The sequence below is a fragment of the Callithrix jacchus genome, chromosome 9, assembly GCF_049354715.1.
Source record: "Callithrix jacchus isolate 240 chromosome 9, calJac240_pri, whole genome shotgun sequence".
Classification (NCBI taxonomy): Eukaryota; Metazoa; Chordata; class Mammalia; order Primates; family Cebidae; genus Callithrix; species Callithrix jacchus.
The window spans coordinates 123,836,856-123,856,827 of NC_133510.1; the positions used below are offsets into that span (position 1 = coordinate 123,836,856).

Here is a 19,972-nt window from a genome sequence, read left to right on the forward strand (position 1 = left end):
TTAATTATTTTACCAATCCCCTGTTGATGAACATTAAGATACTGCTCATTTTTTTGCCAGTACAAACTGCCGCAGTGAACATGTATATACATATATCTTTGTGCATATGTCAGGTGTTTCTTTAGGAAACTCCTTTCATGAATTACTGGATCAAGTAATATATACATTAAAAAATTTGAGAGTATTGCCTTCCATGAGGCTATATGAATTTTTACTCACCAACCTTGTGCTGTGACTTTGGAATATGCCAGAAATCTTTTTTGGAAATAAATGGGATATAAATAATAAATAGTGCTTTTTAAAAACAGCCCTCTGGCTGGGTGCAGTAGCTCACACCTGTAATCCCAGCACTTTGGAAGGCTGAAGTGGGTGGATCACCTGAGGTCAGGAGATCAAGACCAGCCTGACCAAACATAGTGACACCCCGTCTCTACTAAAAATACAATATTAGCCAGGCGTGGTGGTGCATGCCTTAATCCCAGCTACTCAGGAGGCTGAGGCTGGAGAATCGCTGGAACTCAGGAGGCAGAGGTTGCAGTGAGCCAAGATCATGCCATTGTACTCCACCCTGGCAACAGAGCGAGACTCCGTCTTAGAAACAAACAAACAGCCCTCAGCCAGAGAGTGAAGTGACTTGGTACTAAGGAAATTACTAGCTCTCAGTCCCAGACCGCCATGCCTGTAATCCCAGCCATGGCTTGCTAATTCAATGCATGCCATCTCTAGGGAGGTGGCAGAAAGCAGGACTGAACTTTCAGTCTCAGCAGAAAAAAGCCAGCTGATGTCTTGCTTACCTTGGTTACACCAGCTCTGGGCCCCACCTGTGTGGCCTGATTTGAAGGCAGACTGCCTGGCTACTCTGGGACTGCCCTGGAAAACAGCCACTGTCACACCTCTTGGAGGAAAACAGCCTGGAGGGAGTCAGCCCTGAGCTGGGGGGAAAGGGAGGCTGGCCCTTCTGCTTTTGGTGTTGGAGTTACTATGTAGTACGATAGTCTCTATTTTTCTTCTTCCCCCAAAATAAAGAGTTAGTATATGTAATTTTCAAAAGACATTTTAAGAGAGACTTTTAATGCACCTCAAAACATTTGATGCAGAAAGGCAGATTGGAGGTTACAGACGTAATTTTTCCTACCCCTTTAAAAACATGAAATTATATATATTTCCTTCCCTTTCCTTTCTTTTTTTCCGCATTTCCTTCCTTTCCCTCCCTCTTTTCTTACAGAGTCTCACTCTGTCACTCTTCTAACTCCTGACCTCGGCCTCCCAAAGTGTTGGTATTACAGGCATGAGCCACTGTGCCCAGCCTGTTTATTACTTTTAACCACAATTCACAGGTAGTGCCCAGAGAGAGTACAGGCCCTGACTCATGGCAGTATTTAAAACAAACAAATCAACAGGCTGGGCACGGTGGGCCTGTAATCCCAGCACTTTGGGAGGCCAAGGCGGGCAGATCACAAGGTCAGGCGTTTGAGACCAGCCTCCCCAACGTAGTGAAACCCAGTCTTTACTAAAAAACACACAAAAATTAGCCAGGTGTGATGGCGGGCGTCTGTAATCCCAGCTACACAGGAGGCGAAACAGAATTGCTTGAACCCGGGAGGCAGAGGTTGCAGTGAGCTGAGATCGCACCACTGTACTCTAGTCTGGGTGACAGAGTGAGACTCTATCTCAAAAAACAAAAAAGTACAAAAATTAGCCAGGCCTAGTGGTGCAAGACTGTAATCCAAGTTACTCGGGAGGCTGAGGCCCGGGTTGCTTGAACCCGGGAAGCGGAGGTTGCAGTGAGCCAAGATCGTGCCACCGCACCCTAGCCTGGGCGACAGAGTGAGACCCATCTTAAAAAAAAAAAAAAAAAGAAATGTTGATTAAGTTTGAGGTTGCTTTTAAATTTTAAGAGAAAATAGGGCAACTCTGGCATAGAGTCTGACTTCCCGACACAGATCCAAAGGTATTTTCTTTTTTTTTTTCTTTTTTGAGATGAAGTCTCACTCTCACCAGCTGGAGTGCAGTGGCATAATCTCAGCTCACTGCAACCTCTTCCTTCCAGGTTCAAGTGATTTTCGTGCCTCAGCCTCCTCAGTAGCTGGGACTACAGGTGTGTGCCACCACGCCCAGCTAATTTTTGTATTTTTAGTAGAGATGGGGTTTCACCATGTTGGTCAGGCTGGTCTTGAACTCCTAACCTCGTGATCCGCCTGCTGGAGCCTCCCAAAGTGCTAGGATTACAGCCGCGAGCCACCGTGCCCGGCTGGTATTTTCTTTTTAGAAAATATACAACCAGCCCATGATTATATGCTTGAGATAAAATAGTACAGAAGTAGCTCTAAATCATGTCAAAGTGCATATATTTCCTTTAACCCCATCTGATTCTCTCCTCTCCAGAAGTAATCAAGGTTAATGTTTTAATGCATATCCAGACCTCTTCCTTTATAATTACAAATACACATTTATATCTGTATCTATGTCTATCTGTCTTTTTTTTTTTAGACAGGGTCTCACTCTCATGGCCTAGGCTAAAGTGCACTGGCACAATCACGGTTCATGCAGCCTTGACTTCCTGGGCTCGGGTGATTCTCCCACCTCGGCCTCCTGAGTAGCTGGGACTATAGGCATGTATCACCACACCCAGCTAATTATTGTATTTTTAGTAGAGACATGGGTTTTGCCATGTTGCCCAAGCTGATCTTGAACTCCTAGGCTCAAGCATTCTGCTCACCTCAGCCTCCCAAAGTGCTGGGATTACAGGCATGAGCCACCATACCTGGCCCACATCTATATATTTATATACTTTTATTTTATTTTATTTTATTTTGAGACAGGGTCTTGCTCTGTTACCCAGGCTGGAGTGCAGTATTGCGATCTTGGCTTACTGCAACCTTCACCTCCAGGTTCAAGTGATTTTTCTGCCTCAGCCTCCTGAGTTGCTGGGATTACAGATGCACATTACCACGCCCAGCTAATTTTTGTATTTTTAGTAGAGACAGGATTTCACCATGTTGGTCGGGCTGGTCTGGAAGTCCTGACCTCATGATCTGCCCGCCTTGACCTCCCAAAAGTGCTAGGATTACAGGTGTGAGCCACCATGCCCAGCCTATACTTTTTATTTTAAATAAATGGAGTTCTTGGCTCATTGTAGTGAGCTGTGATTGCGGCACTGCGCTCCAGTCTGGGTGACAGAGTGAGACCCTGTTTTTTTGTTTTTGTTTTTTTTTGAGACGGAGTTTTGCTCTTGCTACCCAGGCTGGAGTGCAATGGCGTGATCTCGGCTCACCGCAACCTCCGCCTCCTGGGTTCAGGCAATTCTCCTGCCACAGCCTCAGCCTCCTGAGTAGCTGGGATTATAGGCATGTGCCACCATGCCCAGCTAATTTTTTGTTTTAGTAGAGACGGGGTTTCACCATGTTGACCAGGATGGTCTCGATCTCTTGACCTCATGATCCAACTGCCTCGGCCTCCCAAAGTGCTGGGATTACAGGATTGAGCCACCGCGCCCGGCCAAGACCCTGTTTTAAATAAATAAATAAATAGGATTCTGTACCTTGCTTTTTGCCTCACTTAATATATGTTTGATATCTTTCCATACTAATAAACATATCTCTCTCTCTCTCTTTTTTTTTTTTTTTTTTTTTGAGACAGAGTTTTGCTCTTGTTACCCAGGCTGGAGTGCAATGGCGCGATCTCGGCTCACCGAAACCTCCATCTCCTGGGTTCAGGCAATTCTCCTGCCTCAGCCTCCTGAGTAGCTGTGATTACAGGCACATGCCACCATGCCCAGCTAATTTTTTGTTTTAGTAGAGACGGGGTTTCAGCATGTTGACCAGGATGGTCTCGATCTCTTGACCTCATGATCCAACTGCCTCGGCCTCCCAAAGTGCTGGGATTATAGGCATGAGCCACTGCGCCCAGCTATGTCTCATTTTTTAAAACAGCTCTGTGAAATATGAATGGATACAAATGTAATTTATTATAAATTGTCAATATTATAAATCTCTGTGCATACATGTAGGGTAAATTCCTGGATGTGGACTTGCAGGTGAAGAGGTTACATTTGCCATCATCCCTAGAAAGAGAAAAGCCAGGGTCCAAGTAACTAGTCTTGTTGCTCTGAGAACAAAGCTTCCATGAACAAGTATATGGGAAATGGCCACATGCTAAACCACCCTCTTGGCCATTCACAGTCAAGTAGCATATTAAAAGTTCTGGAAATTCTTCAGTAACCACTCTCTGTTGAGTGGTTTTGAAAGAGTTGTTTGCAAAAGGAAAGACTTTAATTCTTTGTACATATTTATTAAAATCTCCCTGAGAATTGCTTGAACCGGGAGGCGGAGGTTGCAGTGAGCCGAGATTGCGCCGCTGCGCTCCAGCCTGGGTGACAGAGCAAGACTCCGTCTGAAAAAAAAAAAAAAAAAAAAGAAACCTCCCTGAACACACTCCAGCCTGGGTGACAGAGGGAGACTCCATCTCAAAAAAAAAAAAAAACCTCCCTGAACAGTTTGTTAAATGCCACCATATGCTAATCTCTCAAAGACAGTATAGCATTTGGGTAGGAACTTGGCCATACACTGTGCCACCCAGCTGGGTGGCTGGGGTGGGGTCAAGTTTGGACTTTGTCCAGGAACCAAGAGAGGCCTGTTTTGGTGGCTTTGGTGAGAGGGACTCAGCAAGCAAGGCCTGGGAAGAACGTCTGGAGGCACTGGGGGAGGGTTGCAATTTTACTCTAAACTGGCTGAGAAGTGACATCAGAGCTAGCAGACAAACTGCATCAGTCACGTCCAGGCCTTCAACACAGAACAGTGCAGATCTAGAATCCCTAGAGAAGGAATCCCTTGGAGTGGAAGAGGTTAGACCACATTCCCCTGTTGACCCACTTCTGGCCAGTTGGTGAAGTCATGGCTAACTTCCAAGGCTCGGTGCAGATGTTGCCTCTGAAACCTTCCCAACCCCTCAGACTCTTACACCCAGGTTAGAATAAACCACTCCTGCGTATATTCCTAGCACCATTGCTGCATCTCTTACAGTGCAGTCAGTGAGTCTAGTCTGTCTTCCAGTTCATACTAACTTGCCTTGTGAAGAGGAAGGATCAAAAGTGGGAGCTCCTCCATAGTGGGATACTGTTCAGGCTGTCCTTCAGCCATTACTGAGCACCTACCCTGTGTCAGGCATTAGCTGAACTGCTGGGAATTAAGGGGTGAGGCAGACCCAATCCCTGCCCTCTCAAATCTCCTGTAACCTAGCTCAATGTCTAGCCCAGGACCTGGTACAGTAGGGCTTAGGGATGGCAATCTCATTGGAAAGTTTGTCTTGAAGCTGCCTTTGCATAACAAGCACCGCTTTAACTTACCTTCTATGCTAAATATATTAATAAACATTTTCTTAACATGCACTGTCCACTAATAGCTTAGTGTTGAAGAACAGGCCTTGAGTCAGATGGACCTGGATTCAAATCCCTGTTCCCTCCTCTTACTGTTTGAGGGACTTCACACATGTTACCTGACTTCTCTGAACTTGAGAAAATCAGCTTCCTGATGTGTAAAATGGAGATAGTAACACCTCGCAGGGTTGTGAGGAGTCTGCCCTTATAACAAGTGTCCTGCCATATAGCGAGTGTACAGTAAACATTGGCCATTCTTGTTGGTGTGATTATTGGGAACTGGTTGCCATTGTGCTGTTGGTACTGGTGGTAGAACTCTTGGATTGAGAATGCCTAGATGGTGCACTGAAGAATCTGTGTGCTCTTTCAGAACAGGAGGAGGATGAGGAGGAAAGTTTATATGAGGTAAATTCATTTGACCGTAAGATACATTTAAAGATCGTGGGCGACCAGGCAACCGTAGACTCTCCACCTGGCAGGACCAAAGTTGGGGCAGGAGCCGCTGCCCCGCCCCCGGTCCCCGCCCTGCCCCGCCCCTGCCCCGGGGCCACCAGGCCCTGGGCCCCGCCCCCGCTCTCCATAGTTACCGCTCTGTGGAGGCGGCGGCCATCTTGGCGGCGGAGCGATGAGCGGGTCGAACCCGAAGGCTGCGGCCGCGGCGTCGGCAGCTGGGCCCGGGGGGCTGGTGGCTGGCAAGGAGGAGAAGAAGAAGGCGGGAGGCGGCGTTCTGAACCGCCTGAAGGCGCGGCGGCAGGCGCCCCACCACGCGGCCGACGATGGCGTCGGGGCAGCGGTCACGGAGCAGGAGCTGCTGGCGCTGGACACCATCCGTCCGGAGCACGTCCTGCGCCTCAGCCGGGTCACCGAGAGTGAGTGCCGCGCGGGCCGCGCCCTCCCCTCGCGCCGGGCCCCGGCTCCTGGAGCCTTCCGCGGACCCGACCGCTCGACCGGCGCAGGAGTTTCCCCAGACCCCCTCGGCCGGTCGGGCCGCGCTTCCCGCTGCCCCGCCGGCCGTGGTCTGCCCCCGCCACGCTCACGTAGCTCTGGTGGGGAAGGGCTCTCCTGGGCTTGACCGCATTCCTGTGAGTCCGGCCACGCTAGGATGCCCCTCAGCCGGTCGGTTCCCCAGGTCGGCGGGACCTGTTTGGGTAGAGGGCGCGGGTCAGCTGAACCGGATCCTCCTGAGCCGGCCGGGAGCTGAGGTCCCCTCGTAAATGGGCCCCTGGAACCCCGGCCATCCGTGAAGTTCCCGTTCAGCCAGGCGCCCCTAGCCGGTCTGCCCCAGCCCCGCAGCCCCGTGGCAGGCCAGAAGCCCTACCTGCTTCCTCCGCCCCGGCCCCGTTGCCCTTTGCAGCCTGCCGTGCCTCCCTCCCCCTTTGGGTCCGAAGCCTTGCGCCTTAGTGTGCAGGTGGATTCTTACCCACAACACATGGCCGTGGCATTTCCTGCCCATTTAAAACTGTGCCACATTAAAACAAAAAATAAAAGTTTCAGTTTGTGTACAAACTCCGACATATGAATCCTGCTTTTGACATTTATTCTCGTGAATTAAGAATGATTTCAGCGTTTCAGAAATGCTTTCCCTGCACAAAAGGCAACCATCCTACGCTTTTTCATTGATAGGAGAATGGGTGGGAAGAAAAATATTGCCCAGTCCCTGCCCTGGGTGACCTCCCTTTTTCTGTTCTCTGCCAAGCCAATCCCTGACTTGACGTCTTTTCTCTTGCTGCTATTTCCCCCCTCCCCGGAGTGTGCAGCCACAGTTAGGCCTATCTTGCCCTGCCCATCACTCCTGCCCTCAGTCTCCTAACCCTGTGGCGGCAGCAGCATTCCCTGATGATCGAAGGCTGCCGTGGTGTCTGAATTGCTATACCAGTCAGCCCAGGGCTGCTCAGGTGCACCTCAGGTTGCTGATGGCAGCTCTAGTAATTTGGATGAAGTTTTGGTCCTCCCTGTGTAAAAGGGAATTCTCATCTCAAAGAGTTTTAATTTGATTCTAGGTATTTGGATGCCCCCATTTCCTAGCACTGTGTGGGTTGGGACTGTCCTTAGCAGTCCTGAACATATCTTTAGACATTCTTGCTATTCAGTTTTATTGCAACAATGCGAAAAACTTTTTATCTGAATCAGTTTTCATTTGGACCTCTGAAAGTATACAGTGCTCAGCACCTGGTCTTGGTAACCTCATACCCTCTCCTGCCATCAAAGGTGAGTTAGGGGATTCTGTGCCTGGCCCTAAGCAGCATTCTCAGTGAGCATTCGGGTCCTGTTTGGGGGCTTGGGATTGTTGATCATTGTCCAGACCCACCTCTGCAGCTTCTTGGAGAAAGCCACAGGTCAGAGCCTGGCACCCTCTTTGTTACTTTTCTTAACGTTTTGTTCATTCTACCTAGCAGGTTATTTGAGTACTCCCTAAGGGTGCAAAGCCAGTGTTAGCCTTTTTAGCAGTTACAGAATAATAAGTTCTCTTGCTATCTTACTAAAGAGATAACTTGTGGCTGGGTGCGGTGGCTTACACCTGCAGTCTCAACACTTTGGTAGGTTGAGGCAGGCGGATCACGAGGTCAGGAGTTCAGGACCAGCCTGACCAACATGGTGAAACCCCATCTCTACTAAAAATACAAAAATTAGCCAGGCATGGTGGTGCGCACCTGTAATCCTAGTTACTTGGGAGGAGAATCGAACCCAGGAGGCAAAGGTTGCAGTGAGTGGAGATGGTGCCATTGCACTCCAGCCGGGGCTACAGAGCATGACTCTGTCAGCAAAATAAAAAAAAAAAGAGACAGCTTACTTGTAAAACAAGAAAACAACTAACTCAGGCAATAAAAGATAAAGCATCAAAATGAGTTATGGAAAAGGTGCTATCTGGAATCATCCTAGAAAGAAATCAGTGAAACTTGCTGTGATCAGTATTTATTTGAATTAGCTGCTCGGTTGTCACATCTACTTACTTGGGCCTAATGCCTTCACCAGCAGCTTCATCCTCCTGTTGCCTGGATATGTATGGTCTACTGTATGATTTTGTGTAGCCCACAAACTAAGAATGGTTTGTACATTTTTAAATGGTTGAAAAAAACTTTAAAATCTGGTAACACGTGCTTATGTAAAATTCATATTTCAGTGTCCATAAATACAGTTTTATTGGAATATAGCCACAGTCATTCATTTGCGTATTGTCTGTGGATGCTTTGTGGCTACAGTGACAGAGTTGAGTAGTTGTGACAGAGACCATGTGGCAGCAAAGCCTAAATTATTTAGAATCTGGCTCTTTACAGAAAAATTTGCTGATCTCGGCTTTCTTACACTGACAGTTGGCAAACTAGCACTGTATTATCTGCTAAGTCAGTTTAAATGTTTTAGATTGGAATTCTATACAAAGTTCTGTCCTGTTGTTGATATCCAACTTGATAGATAATGAAAGATTTTTAAGTGTTTCCACAGAAATCCCCCTTTTCTATCCTAGTTTCTTTCTTTTTTTTTTGAGATAGAGTCTCGCTCTGTTGCCCAGGCTGGAGTGCAGTGGTGCAATCTCTGCTCACTGCAACCTCCTCCTCCTGGGTTCAATCGATTATTCTGCCTCAGCCTCCCAAGTAGCTGGGTGTGCAGCATCACGCCTGGCTAATTTTTGTATTTTTAGTAAAGACAGTTTCACGGTATTGGCCAGGCTTTCTTGAACACCTGACCTCATGATCTGCCCTTCTTGGCTTCCCAAAGTGCTGGAATTACAGGCATGAGCCACTGCACCCAGCCTTCTATCCTAGTTCTAACAGTTTCATAAGTTTTCATCCAAAGCAAATCCTTGTTCTTTTTTTCTTTGTTGGATCCCCTAATTCTGTTTATACGACTTCTGCTAACGATAACACAAGAGAAAGTTTTTGGGAGTATTTTAAATGTATTGTGTAAGAAAAAATCTGAGTTTGCTTCAAAACTTGAGAATTAAAAAAATGGTAGTTTGGGAGGATTATTTAACAGTATTCGTTTCTCTCTCATTTTCAGATTATTTATGTAAACCTGAAGACAACATCTACAGTATTGATTTCACCCGCTTCAAAATTCGAGATTTGGAGACAGGGACAGTGCTTTTTGAGATCGCCAAACCTTGCGTTTCAGGTAGGCCTCAGTGTTGTAGTGACCACTAGACATTGACATTGGTTTCGAGCCAAAGGTCTTTGAAACTCAAATCTTTGTGTGCCACTGCATCCTGTTTTTTGGACTCCACTGTGTCCCGCTTCCATGACTTCTTCCCATGGCCTGGTTTGAAGCTGTGTTCAGAGGCTGAGGCTTGTTGAATATGTCTGCTGGTCACTGTGTTCCACATCTTTCTGCATATCAGTGTATGTAATCCTCACACCTGTGAGGAGTTACTGTTATGTCCATTTTACAGCAAAGGGTCTGAGGCCTAGAATCCCCAAGCAGCACTTGCCTAAGGTCCTGTCCTCATTCATCTTATCATGTTGCCTCTAATTGGGAGAGAAATCCTTGAAATTAAACTATAATGAGGAAAACTCACCTGAGCCTAGAGCCCTCTTGGAGGGTGATAGGAAAGATTCCAGTCCAGACATGAGGCAGTTTGAGCCATCTTCTCACTCTCCTTTACATAGTGCCATGGGTTTCCCCGGAAGTCCTGGTTTGGATTTTAATCTTGACCATTTTCTGAAGGAACAGACCCAGGAACTCAACTACTTGGGGTCCCTTAAATTAGCCTCCAATAGCCGCTTGCTGGGCTTGTGATTGATTCTGGCCAGGGGACCAACCACAGAAGCCTTTGGAGCACCGCATTGGAGGTTTAGTGCCCCCTGGAGTTAGTCATTTGTTAGAACACTGGTACAGATACCAGTAATATCAGCGTGGTTTGTAAACTTATTTTAATAAGCGTTTCTTGTCTGATCTGCCACCCAGAAAGAGCCTGCAAATCTGATAAGGCCCTGATTTTACCCTTACCTGGTGGCATTTATGCTTTCATAATCTACTACTGACCAGTGCTCCTAAAGGCTCAAGCTTGTGGGTAGTTTTTTATTGGGATGGTCAAATCAGGACCAGCTAGTTTCCTGGGTCTGTGGTGTTCTCATCCCTAAGCCACATATCCAGTACCTGGGACATTTCAAGGACTCTAGGCCTACTACAGGTTTGTGGATTTGGATTAGACTCAGTTGTCATTTCATTATAAGACAGAACTGTTTTAAGAAGTTCAGTTGAAGATACTGTTAAGTATCTTGATGTTCAGTCTCTCTAGTTTTTACATTTAAGGATCTTGATTCACTTGAATATCCCCACATTGAGGCTGGGTGCAGTGGATCATGTCTGTAATTCCAGCACTTTGGGAGGCTGAGGCTGGCAGGTCACTTAAGCCCCAGGAGTTTGAGACCAGCCTGGGCAACATGGTGAAACCCCATCTCTACAAAAAGTACCAAAAAATTAGCCAGGCGTGGTGGCACATTCCTGTGATCATAGCTACCCAGGAGGCTGCTTGAGCCTGGGAAATCAAGGCTGCAATGAGCTGTGATTACTCCATTGCACTTCAGCGAAGGTGACAGAGTGAGACCCTATCTTAAAATAAGTCAATAAATAAAATACAGAAAAGAATATCCTCACACTGAATCAGTATCCTCCTGTAGCACTTGTTCTGATGAATTTGAATCCCCAAGATTTGCTCTCTCAGTCACATTGTTGGAGCCAGGGTTCTAGAGTTTCTGGGTGTGAACCCTTACTCAGCCTGGTTGCCCAGTTGCTCTTGGGCTTGTCAAAGGCAGAGATGTTTGATGCTGAAAAAGACTTCTCTTATGTTGTACCCATGTACAGCTTAGACCTGGAGAAAATGTCCTCTCTGGACACTGGCAGGTACTAACTCCTATTCACATTAGAATGCTTGTTCTCTGATTCATTTTTATAAATCTTTCATCTCCTGGGTTCAGGAATGGACTAAACCAGAGACCAGCATTAACCTTGTAGGGGCCCCCACATCTGCTTCACCCTTTCCCAGGTCGTAAGGGTTAGGTTTGGTATGGCCTAGAAATAGACATCAGTCAAGGAACTACAGTATCCCAAGGCCAGTGTCTTCTATTTAAATAACAAAAGTATTTCTAGTGGTTTATCTTTGCATGTCTGCCAGAAATTTTTATATTCATTGGAAGAACTTTTTGATAAGTGTCAACTTTTTTTTTTTTTTTTTTTTTTTGAGACAGAGTTTCACTATTGTTGCCCGGGCTGGAGTGCAATGGTGCCCCCTTGGCTCACTGCAACCTCTGCCTCCCAGGTTCAAGTGATTCTCCTGCCTCAGCCTCCCGAGTAGCTGGGATACAGGCACCCACCACCACGCCTGGCTAATTTTTATATTTTTAGTAGAGACGGGGTTTCACCGTGTTGGCCAGGCTGGTCTCACACTCCTGACTTCAGGTGATCTGCCCGCCTCAGCCTCCCAAAGTGCTGGGATTACAGACATGAGCCACCATGCCTGGCCGACAAGTGTCAACTTTTGTAGTCTCATTCTTTTAGTTTAGTGGCCAGTGCTTCAACTTGGTCAGCTACAGACCTAGTCTGTATAATATAGACCATATCAGGTGCCCAGTTCCCAGCTTGTGTTTCAGCCTTACCCTTAGGATATGGCATAAGCCCCAAAATTATTATTTTTTTTAAAAAAAAAAAGGCTAGCAACTTAGTGTTGAAGAACAGGCCTTGAGTCAGATGGACCTGGATTCTAATCCCTTTTGCCTCCTCTTACTGTTTGAGGGACTTCAGACATGTTACCCGACTTCTCTGAACTTGAGCTTCCTGATCTGTAAAATGGAGATAGTAACACCTCGCAGGGTTGTTGTGAGGAGTCTGCCCTATGGCAAGTGTCCTGCCATATAGCGAGTGTGCAGTAAACACTAGCCATCCTTCTTGTTGGTGTGATTACTGGGAACTGGTTGCCGTTGTGCTGTTGGTACTGGTGGTAGAACTCTTGGATTGAGAATGCTGAGATGGTGCACTGAAGTTCTATGTGTTCTTTCAGACCAGGAGGAAGATGAGGAGGAAGGAGGTGGAGACGTAGACATCAGTGCAGGACGTTTTGTTCGTTACCAGTTCACACCGGCATTTCTCCGCCTCCGGACGGTCGGGGCTACGTGAGTACCATTGCTACCTGAGGGGAGAGCATTCTGTTTGTTCGCAGAGAAGAATGTTTTCGGTTGGGTTTTGGGTTGGCTTTAGAGGTGGGAGGAGACAAAGTCGGACTCACAGAGATTTATTTTCCAGGGTGGAGTTCACAGTGGGAGACAAACCTGTGTCAAACTTCCGGATGATCGAACGGCACTATTTCCGGGAACACTTGCTGAAAAACTTTGACTTTGACTTTGGCTTCTGCATCCCCAGCAGTAGGAACACTTGTGAACATATCTATGAGTTTCCCCAGCTTTCGGAGGATGTCAGTATGTATCCCCTGACTCTTACAGCACTCTCGATTCTGAGGGCTACCAGGAATAAACCTTGAAACCCATCTGGTCAAGCGCCCAGGCTTTGTCACATGGCAGTGGTGACATGATGTGTATCTAGTCATTTGACCTCAGGCTTCTCATTTCCTATTGCTTCTGGCCTCTGTTTCAAAGTCTGACTCTGCCTATGTGGGAGCAATGAAGGTTTTTTTTTGTTTTGAGATGGAGTCTTGCTCTATCACCAGGTTGGAGTGCAGTGGTGCGATCTCGACTCACTCCAAACTTTACCTCCCAGGTTCAAGCGATTCTCCTGCCTCAGCCTCCCGAGTAGCTGGGATTACAGGCATGCACCACTATGCCCAGCTAATTTTTGTATTCTTAGTAGATACAGGGTTTCACCATGTTGACCAGGCCGGTCTGAACTCAACCTCATGATCTGCCTGCCTCAGCCCCCCAAAGTGCTGGGATTACAGGTGTGAGCCACTGCGCTCAGCCCTCTTTTTTTTTGAGACAGAGTCTCACCCTGTTGCCCAGGCTGGAGTGCAGAGGCGCAGTCCTGGCTTACTGCAACCTCCACCTCCTCCATCAAGTGAGTCTCCTGAGGAGCTGGGATTACAGGTGCCTGCTAGCACACCTGGCTAAATTTTTGTATTTTTAGTAGAGACAGGGTTTCACCATGTTGGTCAGGCTGGTCTCAAACTGAACTCATGATTCACCCGCCTCAACCTCCCAAAGCACTGGAATTACAGGCATGAGGCACCGTGCCCAGCCTGAAGGTTTTAATAATACAGGCCCTCCTTTTAGATGCCTCCTGTGGGAAGACAGTGCCTAAGGGAGATAAAAGGAGGCCTGTGACCATCCCATCCCCAGGCCTCATCAGTTTCTGTGACTTTGGCCTAGCCGTCTCAGGTTAGCATCCTCTGGGAATAGTTAGGGAAAATTCAGGGCATTTATGAGGGTGTGAATGGAATCCTGTGACTAGTGATGCTTTCAGTTGCCTTGTTGGGGAGGATCCACTGATTGGTAGAATCCCAGGTCCTTAAGAATTGTCATATTCTGAAAGCCAGGCACCCTATACTGGTGTGGCAGTGCAGTTCCCAGGTAAAATGAGGATTGCTGAGATGTGGGGCAGAGTGTTGATGACAGCATCTGATTCTGACTTGAACCCCTCTCCCCAAGCTGGCTGGAATATATAGATACTTGAAAGAAAAGATTATGTATAGTGTTACGGGTTTTACCCATGAAGCCAAATCAGCTTGGAGGGCAATATTCTGCATATAAACCAAATAGTTGTGGCATTGGTGGGATCAAAGAACTTTAAAAAATCAGTTTCACATTTCGAGAACTGTGATGAGTAACAGCACTTCCTCCAGGGGACTCAAAATGCCATGTAATCATTAACTCAAAACTGATCAGAGGTAGTGACTATTAATTATCTTTACCCTCCAGTGTGGTTAAAGAGGTCTGGGCAATTGCCTGAACAAACAGAAGACTTCAATTTAGATTCCAAGACAGGCAGACCTATTGCTGGATCATTTGTGAGTTAATATACAAAAGGTCTCCAGAGAAGGCTCCCTGCCCTGTGTTCCCTGCGCTCATTTCCACCTAGGATTCCTTGGGTTGTCAGGGGTGTGTGTGGGAGGTGGGCATAGTGAGGCTCAGATTTCCGAATTTGTACTGGAATATCTAGAGGTGGGCCACTGACCAGAGGTCAGGGCTTGCTTCAGTCAGCTGGGAGCACTGAGTAAATAGGTTGGTGGGGTCCATGTTAGCAAGAGGGTGAGCACATTTCCCTGGAGTCTTAGCTGAAAAATCCAGGCTGGAGATGACGGAGGAGGCCATGGCGGAGAGCTGATTGCATCCTTATGTTGAAATGCAGATCGTGTTCAGTTTGGGCACCTCTGGTCTCTAGCTGTCAAGGGCTGTCTCCCTCTGTTCGGTCCTCATCGTTATTCTGGCAGAGTATACTCTGAAGTGCTGGCTTATTTTGGAGGGGATACAAAGTTTTCTGCCACCTACCCTGTGCGGCAAACTCAAACATAATTCTTTGCTTTTTTTTCCCCCCTTTGCCTGACTTGCAGTTCGTCTGATGATTGAAAATCCTTACGAGACCCGTTCTGACAGCTTCTACTTTGTTGACAACAAGCTGATAATGCACAACAAGGCTGATTATGCCTATAATGGAGGCCAGTAAGTGCTGCAGGAGTAGACAAGGGAGGTGCTTTGCCACGGCCACAAGATCCTGGCACACAGGGGCGACTGAAGCTGCAGTTTGTCAACACACATCTGGAACCTGGCCCCAGGAAGCCAGGGCTGGGATGGGAGTTTCCTGTGTGCCAAAGGAGGTGCCAACCAGTTTTGCATTTTCTTCCCCAGTATTTTTTCTTCCCTTTTTTTTTCCCTGGTCCCTTAGGTCTCAGAGGTACTATAGTAAAGTAAAAAGTTAGGATGAAGCTCCTGGAATCCAGATAAAAAAGTTTTATTTTTCTGTAGTTCTGGCTGCCTGTTGGTTGTCTTGATGAGCCCTTTGTCTCTCCAGGCATAGCTGTGCCTGGTGAGAAGGCTCCAGCCAGGCCCACTGGCAGGTCTGCTGCTCTTAAGGTTCCTGGGTGCTGTGGGAAGCCGAAAGGTAGGCCTCTTCCAGGTAGCTCCTCCTCTCCCCTCTGGAGTTGCCATCAGCACAGTCTGCCCTTGGTCTGTGTGAAGTCTTATACCAACTGGAAGAAACTTGAAAGGGTAGGGGGCGGGAAGTTTCCAAGAGTGGAGGCACCAAGAGATGGGGATGCTGCCAAACTGAAGGATCTGCTTTGGGAGAGGCTGCTGCTCCATCTCACCTTCAGGGTCTTCAGCCAGCCCTCCTGGGGATAGACCAAGGTTTCAGCCTGGCAGTGCCTTCTGTTCTCATTTTGGAGGACAGATAAGCTTGCTCTGCTTCTCCTGGCTCCTCCCGTCTGAGTCTCTTATGGAATAGAAGGTGTCAGCTCTGCTCACAGAACAGTTGTATCTCGAGGCCAGAGAGCAAGACTTGAATTTTGTTTATTTCCAGACTTCTTTTGGGGAGGTTTTATAAAATGACTGGTGTTCCCAGCATATGTGATATATGGTTAGACTTGGGATCATATTAATCTGCTTCCTGGGGCTAATCTGGCTTATGTTTGGGAGGATATGCTTAAAAATCAGCAGCAGGTTTCTAACGGGGAGATTTGACTTTTCTCTGCACTGCGCAGCTAGGAGGATTGGCTTTTGATGGGGATTTGCCTCCAAAGCTCTTTGTAGATTTCTTTTTTGGGGGGGTTTTCCTATCTGCCTTTCTGCTGAGGTAGTTTCTGGAACTGTCCTGGTGGATCAGAGCTACATAATGCAATCTGATCCTTCAAACTGCTAGTTAGAATTGTTTTAGGTGTTCAGAAAGGGTCAAATAGGCTGAGGTGGCCTGTCAGAGTGATGTCTTCTCATAAAAGTTCCCTTGCACATCTGTGGGCTGCTTTTGTCCTCAGACCCTTAGTGGACAGACTCCACGACCCTCTGATGAGATGATTGATGCGGTCAGGGTCCAGTTAACAAGGGTAGAAGAATGTCCCTAGGAAGGACCCAGGTATCTGTTAAGTGGCTGTGAGGTGTCACAGTACCTGTGACAGGAGAGCTGTGTCCCAAAGTGCTTGGGAGAAAAGCCGTATGGGGGCCAGGGACAAAAGAGACAGCATGTGGCCACAGAAGTTCCTGCGCATCCACCACCAGTGCTGCTCCCTGTGTGGGCTCTAGAGTGAGTGGCCCTGAACCTTGGCCAGGTGCTTTGTACCAGGCCAGAGTCTTGGCAATGCCACATGCTGGCAGCTTTCTCACTGAGAAGGTCCTAGCTTACCCCCATGTGTTGGCATTGGATTCAGCCCTGAGAGAGGGAAGAGACCATGCACCCTGTGGAATGGGTTCCTTATCACCAGACCAGCCACACTTAGAACTGGCGTCCACTGTAAATCCAGGTGCCTTATGTGTGGCTCTGTCCCTTATGCTGCTGGGGAAAGCTGCATAGCCATCGTTCCCACCTCCTCATTGGCAGATGCCAGCATAGTTAGCGCTGTCTGCTCATCTTCTGTTTTTCATTGTGGCTCCTCAAATGGGATTTGCTTGTTCCTGTCAAACTTAACAACAGTCCCTTCTCTCTTTGACAGAGGCCCAGGTGGGGAGTTTTTACTCTTTGATATTTGAACATTATCTGGGATGTGGTTCTGGAGCTACCCAGAGCTCTGCTCAGTAGAGTGTGTCTTGGAAACGTGCCCCTGGGCAGACTGTATCTAGTACACTAGTGGGCTAGCTCTTATCTGCAGTGTTTGCTTTTGCTAGGAAGAGGACCTAGAGAAGGAGGAGGTGGGCAGTCTGGCTTGTGTTGTGCTGTGTCCTCTTCCTTGTTAGCTTGCCTTAGTCTCACTGGAGACCATTTGCAAACAGTGCTTGGTCCACACCCAGCAGGACAGGGCTTTGTTGCTCTTGAAAGTCTGGTGTTCTGTGTCTGGGGCTCTGGATTCCTATGCCTAGCTGCTCAGGAAATCTTGAAAAGCATTCCCACTCTGGGGTGTTAACCAGGATGAGTTTGAAATTCAAGCCTTTCTTTGTTACCTGAGTTGGGGAGAAAAAATTGCAAGGCATACTTTCTCTGAAAGTAACAGAACCAATCAGGCTGCCATGTTATTAAGGAATCGGAACTGTTCATAGCAGTTATCTTGTGGGTGATACAATAGGAGGGAGAAGAAAAACTACCTGCATAGGGGGCCCAGCCCTCTGTCAGGAGGTGGGGTGCACATTTCATCAGAATAGCAGGCCCACCTGTTGCCACAGGGCTTGCCCCCTCACTCCTTCCCCTCGTGCTTCTTTCTGTTCCTCTGCCTTGCAATCTCCTGGAGAGGCCTCTTTTCCTGTGCAGCCTTTGGGCCAAGATGCCCTTCTAGCTTCTCCAAAGAAGATCCTAGTTTATTTCATTCAATGTTTTAAAAGTTAAACAGAGGATATAACAAGTAAAAGAAGTTTTGGGCTAGAGTAGGCTGTTGTCTCCTTATGTATTAGCTCAATACTATTTTGGAGAGAAAGCATTTTTTCAGTATGTACTTCCTGAAGACACCTCAGTCTTAGGGCCATTTGATTTGCAATACATAGGATGGAAGAATGTGATTTGGGGCTGACCATAAACTGGAAATTCGTGAAATGGCAGTGATTGGGCAATTGTCAGTTTATGTTTTCAGTTGAAGTGGAACTCATTTCTGGGTGGCTTTAATAGGCCGTGTCTAATATACAAACTGGGTGAGTCCTGCCTTAGTGTGTCCTGCCCCACTGCTAGACTTCCAGCGTATTCTTTTTTCCCCTCTGTAAAGTTACTTTCTTCTGATGCCCAGTGTCACTATGATGTCAGCGAGGTTTAGGAGTGAGGACACTGTGTCCCGAAGTTCACAGGACAGACTCCTTGTCCCAGTGCATGAGGATTCCTATGGCAGAAGGTGCTGCTGTACCTGGTGTACAAGCCTAGTCATTGAACCATTGTGTTACTCACATTCCATGTCACGGAACCTCTCAGCCTCAAGAAGGATCTGGTGAAGGTGGATTTACCCCTTGTTTTACAAAGGACTGTGTAGTCATTGAAGTTGTAAAAGTCTATTTTTTTCCCTGTAAATCTATTTTTTACAGAATATAAGAAACATCAATGGCCTGATCTGTCCTTCCTCCTCCTCCCCCCTTCACCCAAGATCCACATTCCAGTTTTTATTGTCTTTGTGTCCAGAGTAACCTAGGTGACTTATTTGTATAAAATGTTATTTTGCCACAAGAGACAGTAATAAAAGAAAGATTTTCACAGTACATCTCCCTTATCCTGTCTCCTGATTTGTCTCCCCTTGTGTTGCTGAGGAGTGCAGGGGTGGGTGGGGGTTCCAAGTGTCTCTTACTTTGGCTATTATTTGGCCCTTCTGTAAGTAGTTTAGCTAGTGGATAGCTGGCTGGCTTCTAGGGTGATTGGGGAATTGTACTGTACTTTAGGTTTAGTATTTTTGCTTTATATTTTCCCAGAGTGAGGGGATTTGTGAATTGAAAGTTTACATGCATGTTTTAAAGGTAGGATTTTTCTTTGAGACAAAATTTTGCTCTTTTTGCCCAGGCTGGAGTGCAGTGGCATGATGGTGGCATCATGCTCCAGACTGGGCAAAGAGAGCACAGTGGTGGCTGACTGCAAACTCCGCCTCCTAGGTTCAAGTGATTCTCCTGCCTCAGCCTCCCTAGTAGCTGGGACTAAAGGTGCCCACCATCACACCTGGCTAATTTTATATTTTTAGTAGAGACAGGGTTTCACCATGTTGGCCAGGCTGGTCTTGAACTCCTGATCCTTTCCCCCTTGGCATCCCAAAGTGCTGGGATTACAGGTGGAAGCCACTGTGCCCAGCCATAAAGGTAGGCTTATTAAGGAATACTGGAACTACAGCAAAATTCACCTCACTTAAGAGTATTGATGCATTTTGATAAATGAATAGTCTTATTACCCCATCACAGTCATGATATAGGACATTTCCATCATACCCACTCGGAAGGTTCCTGAGTTCCTTGTGTTTGCAGCCAGGTCCCTTCCCCCACCTCAGCCTCTTGCAACCACTATCTGATTCTGTCTCTATAGGAAAACTTGGTTGCTTTTAAAATGAAATTTTACATTCATATTTATAGTCACAAACAGTTCTCAGATAAGAATCTGGTTTAGATGCTCTTTGGCACCTGAAGCAATTATTACTGGCCTCTGCTCACAAACACAACTCACTTATTTCTCTCTTTTCTCCTGCTTTTTCATGGTTTCTTCCACCCGGGGCTGGTGCCAGGTGGGATGACTGAAAGGTGAGGAAGCCCTCAGAGCATGTGCCAATGACAGCCATTCATTAAAGTACTGAGAATTTAGAGGCTTTCTTTTAAATGCATTATTTAAAATGAAAGGTAACACGTTAAGGACTTTGCTGTACCTTTTAACTGGCTCTCCGAGGTTTCTACTTTCCTCCAAGAGGAAGAGACAATTTTTGGCAAATAGGTCAATGCTGGGAACAGATGCTTGCCTGGCTGAGTGTTAGGAAAGAAAGGCAGTTGGAGGGATGTGTGGGTTCCTGGGAGGGTGTGGGTGGTGCCAGGCGCTATAGGAGTCAGAATCATATTTGTGCAAGACCAGACCCTT

At 47.1% G+C, this 19,972-nt stretch overlaps 1 protein-coding gene across 1 annotated transcript; it reads left to right on the forward strand.

Moving 5' to 3' along the window:
* The first annotated feature begins 5,967 nt into the window (after positions 1 to 5,967).
* Positions 5,968 to 18,627, forward strand: UNC119B (unc-119 lipid binding chaperone B). Its single transcript, XM_002753093.6, has 5 exons — positions 5,968 to 6,243; positions 9,371 to 9,484; positions 12,366 to 12,477; positions 12,608 to 12,780; positions 14,865 to 18,627. Exons 1-5 carry the CDS (start codon positions 6,000 to 6,002, stop codon positions 14,975 to 14,977), a joined length of 756 nt encoding a protein of 251 aa, XP_002753139.1. The 5' UTR covers positions 5,968 to 5,999; the 3' UTR covers positions 14,978 to 18,627.
* The last annotated feature ends 1,345 nt before the right edge of the window (positions 18,628 to 19,972 follow it).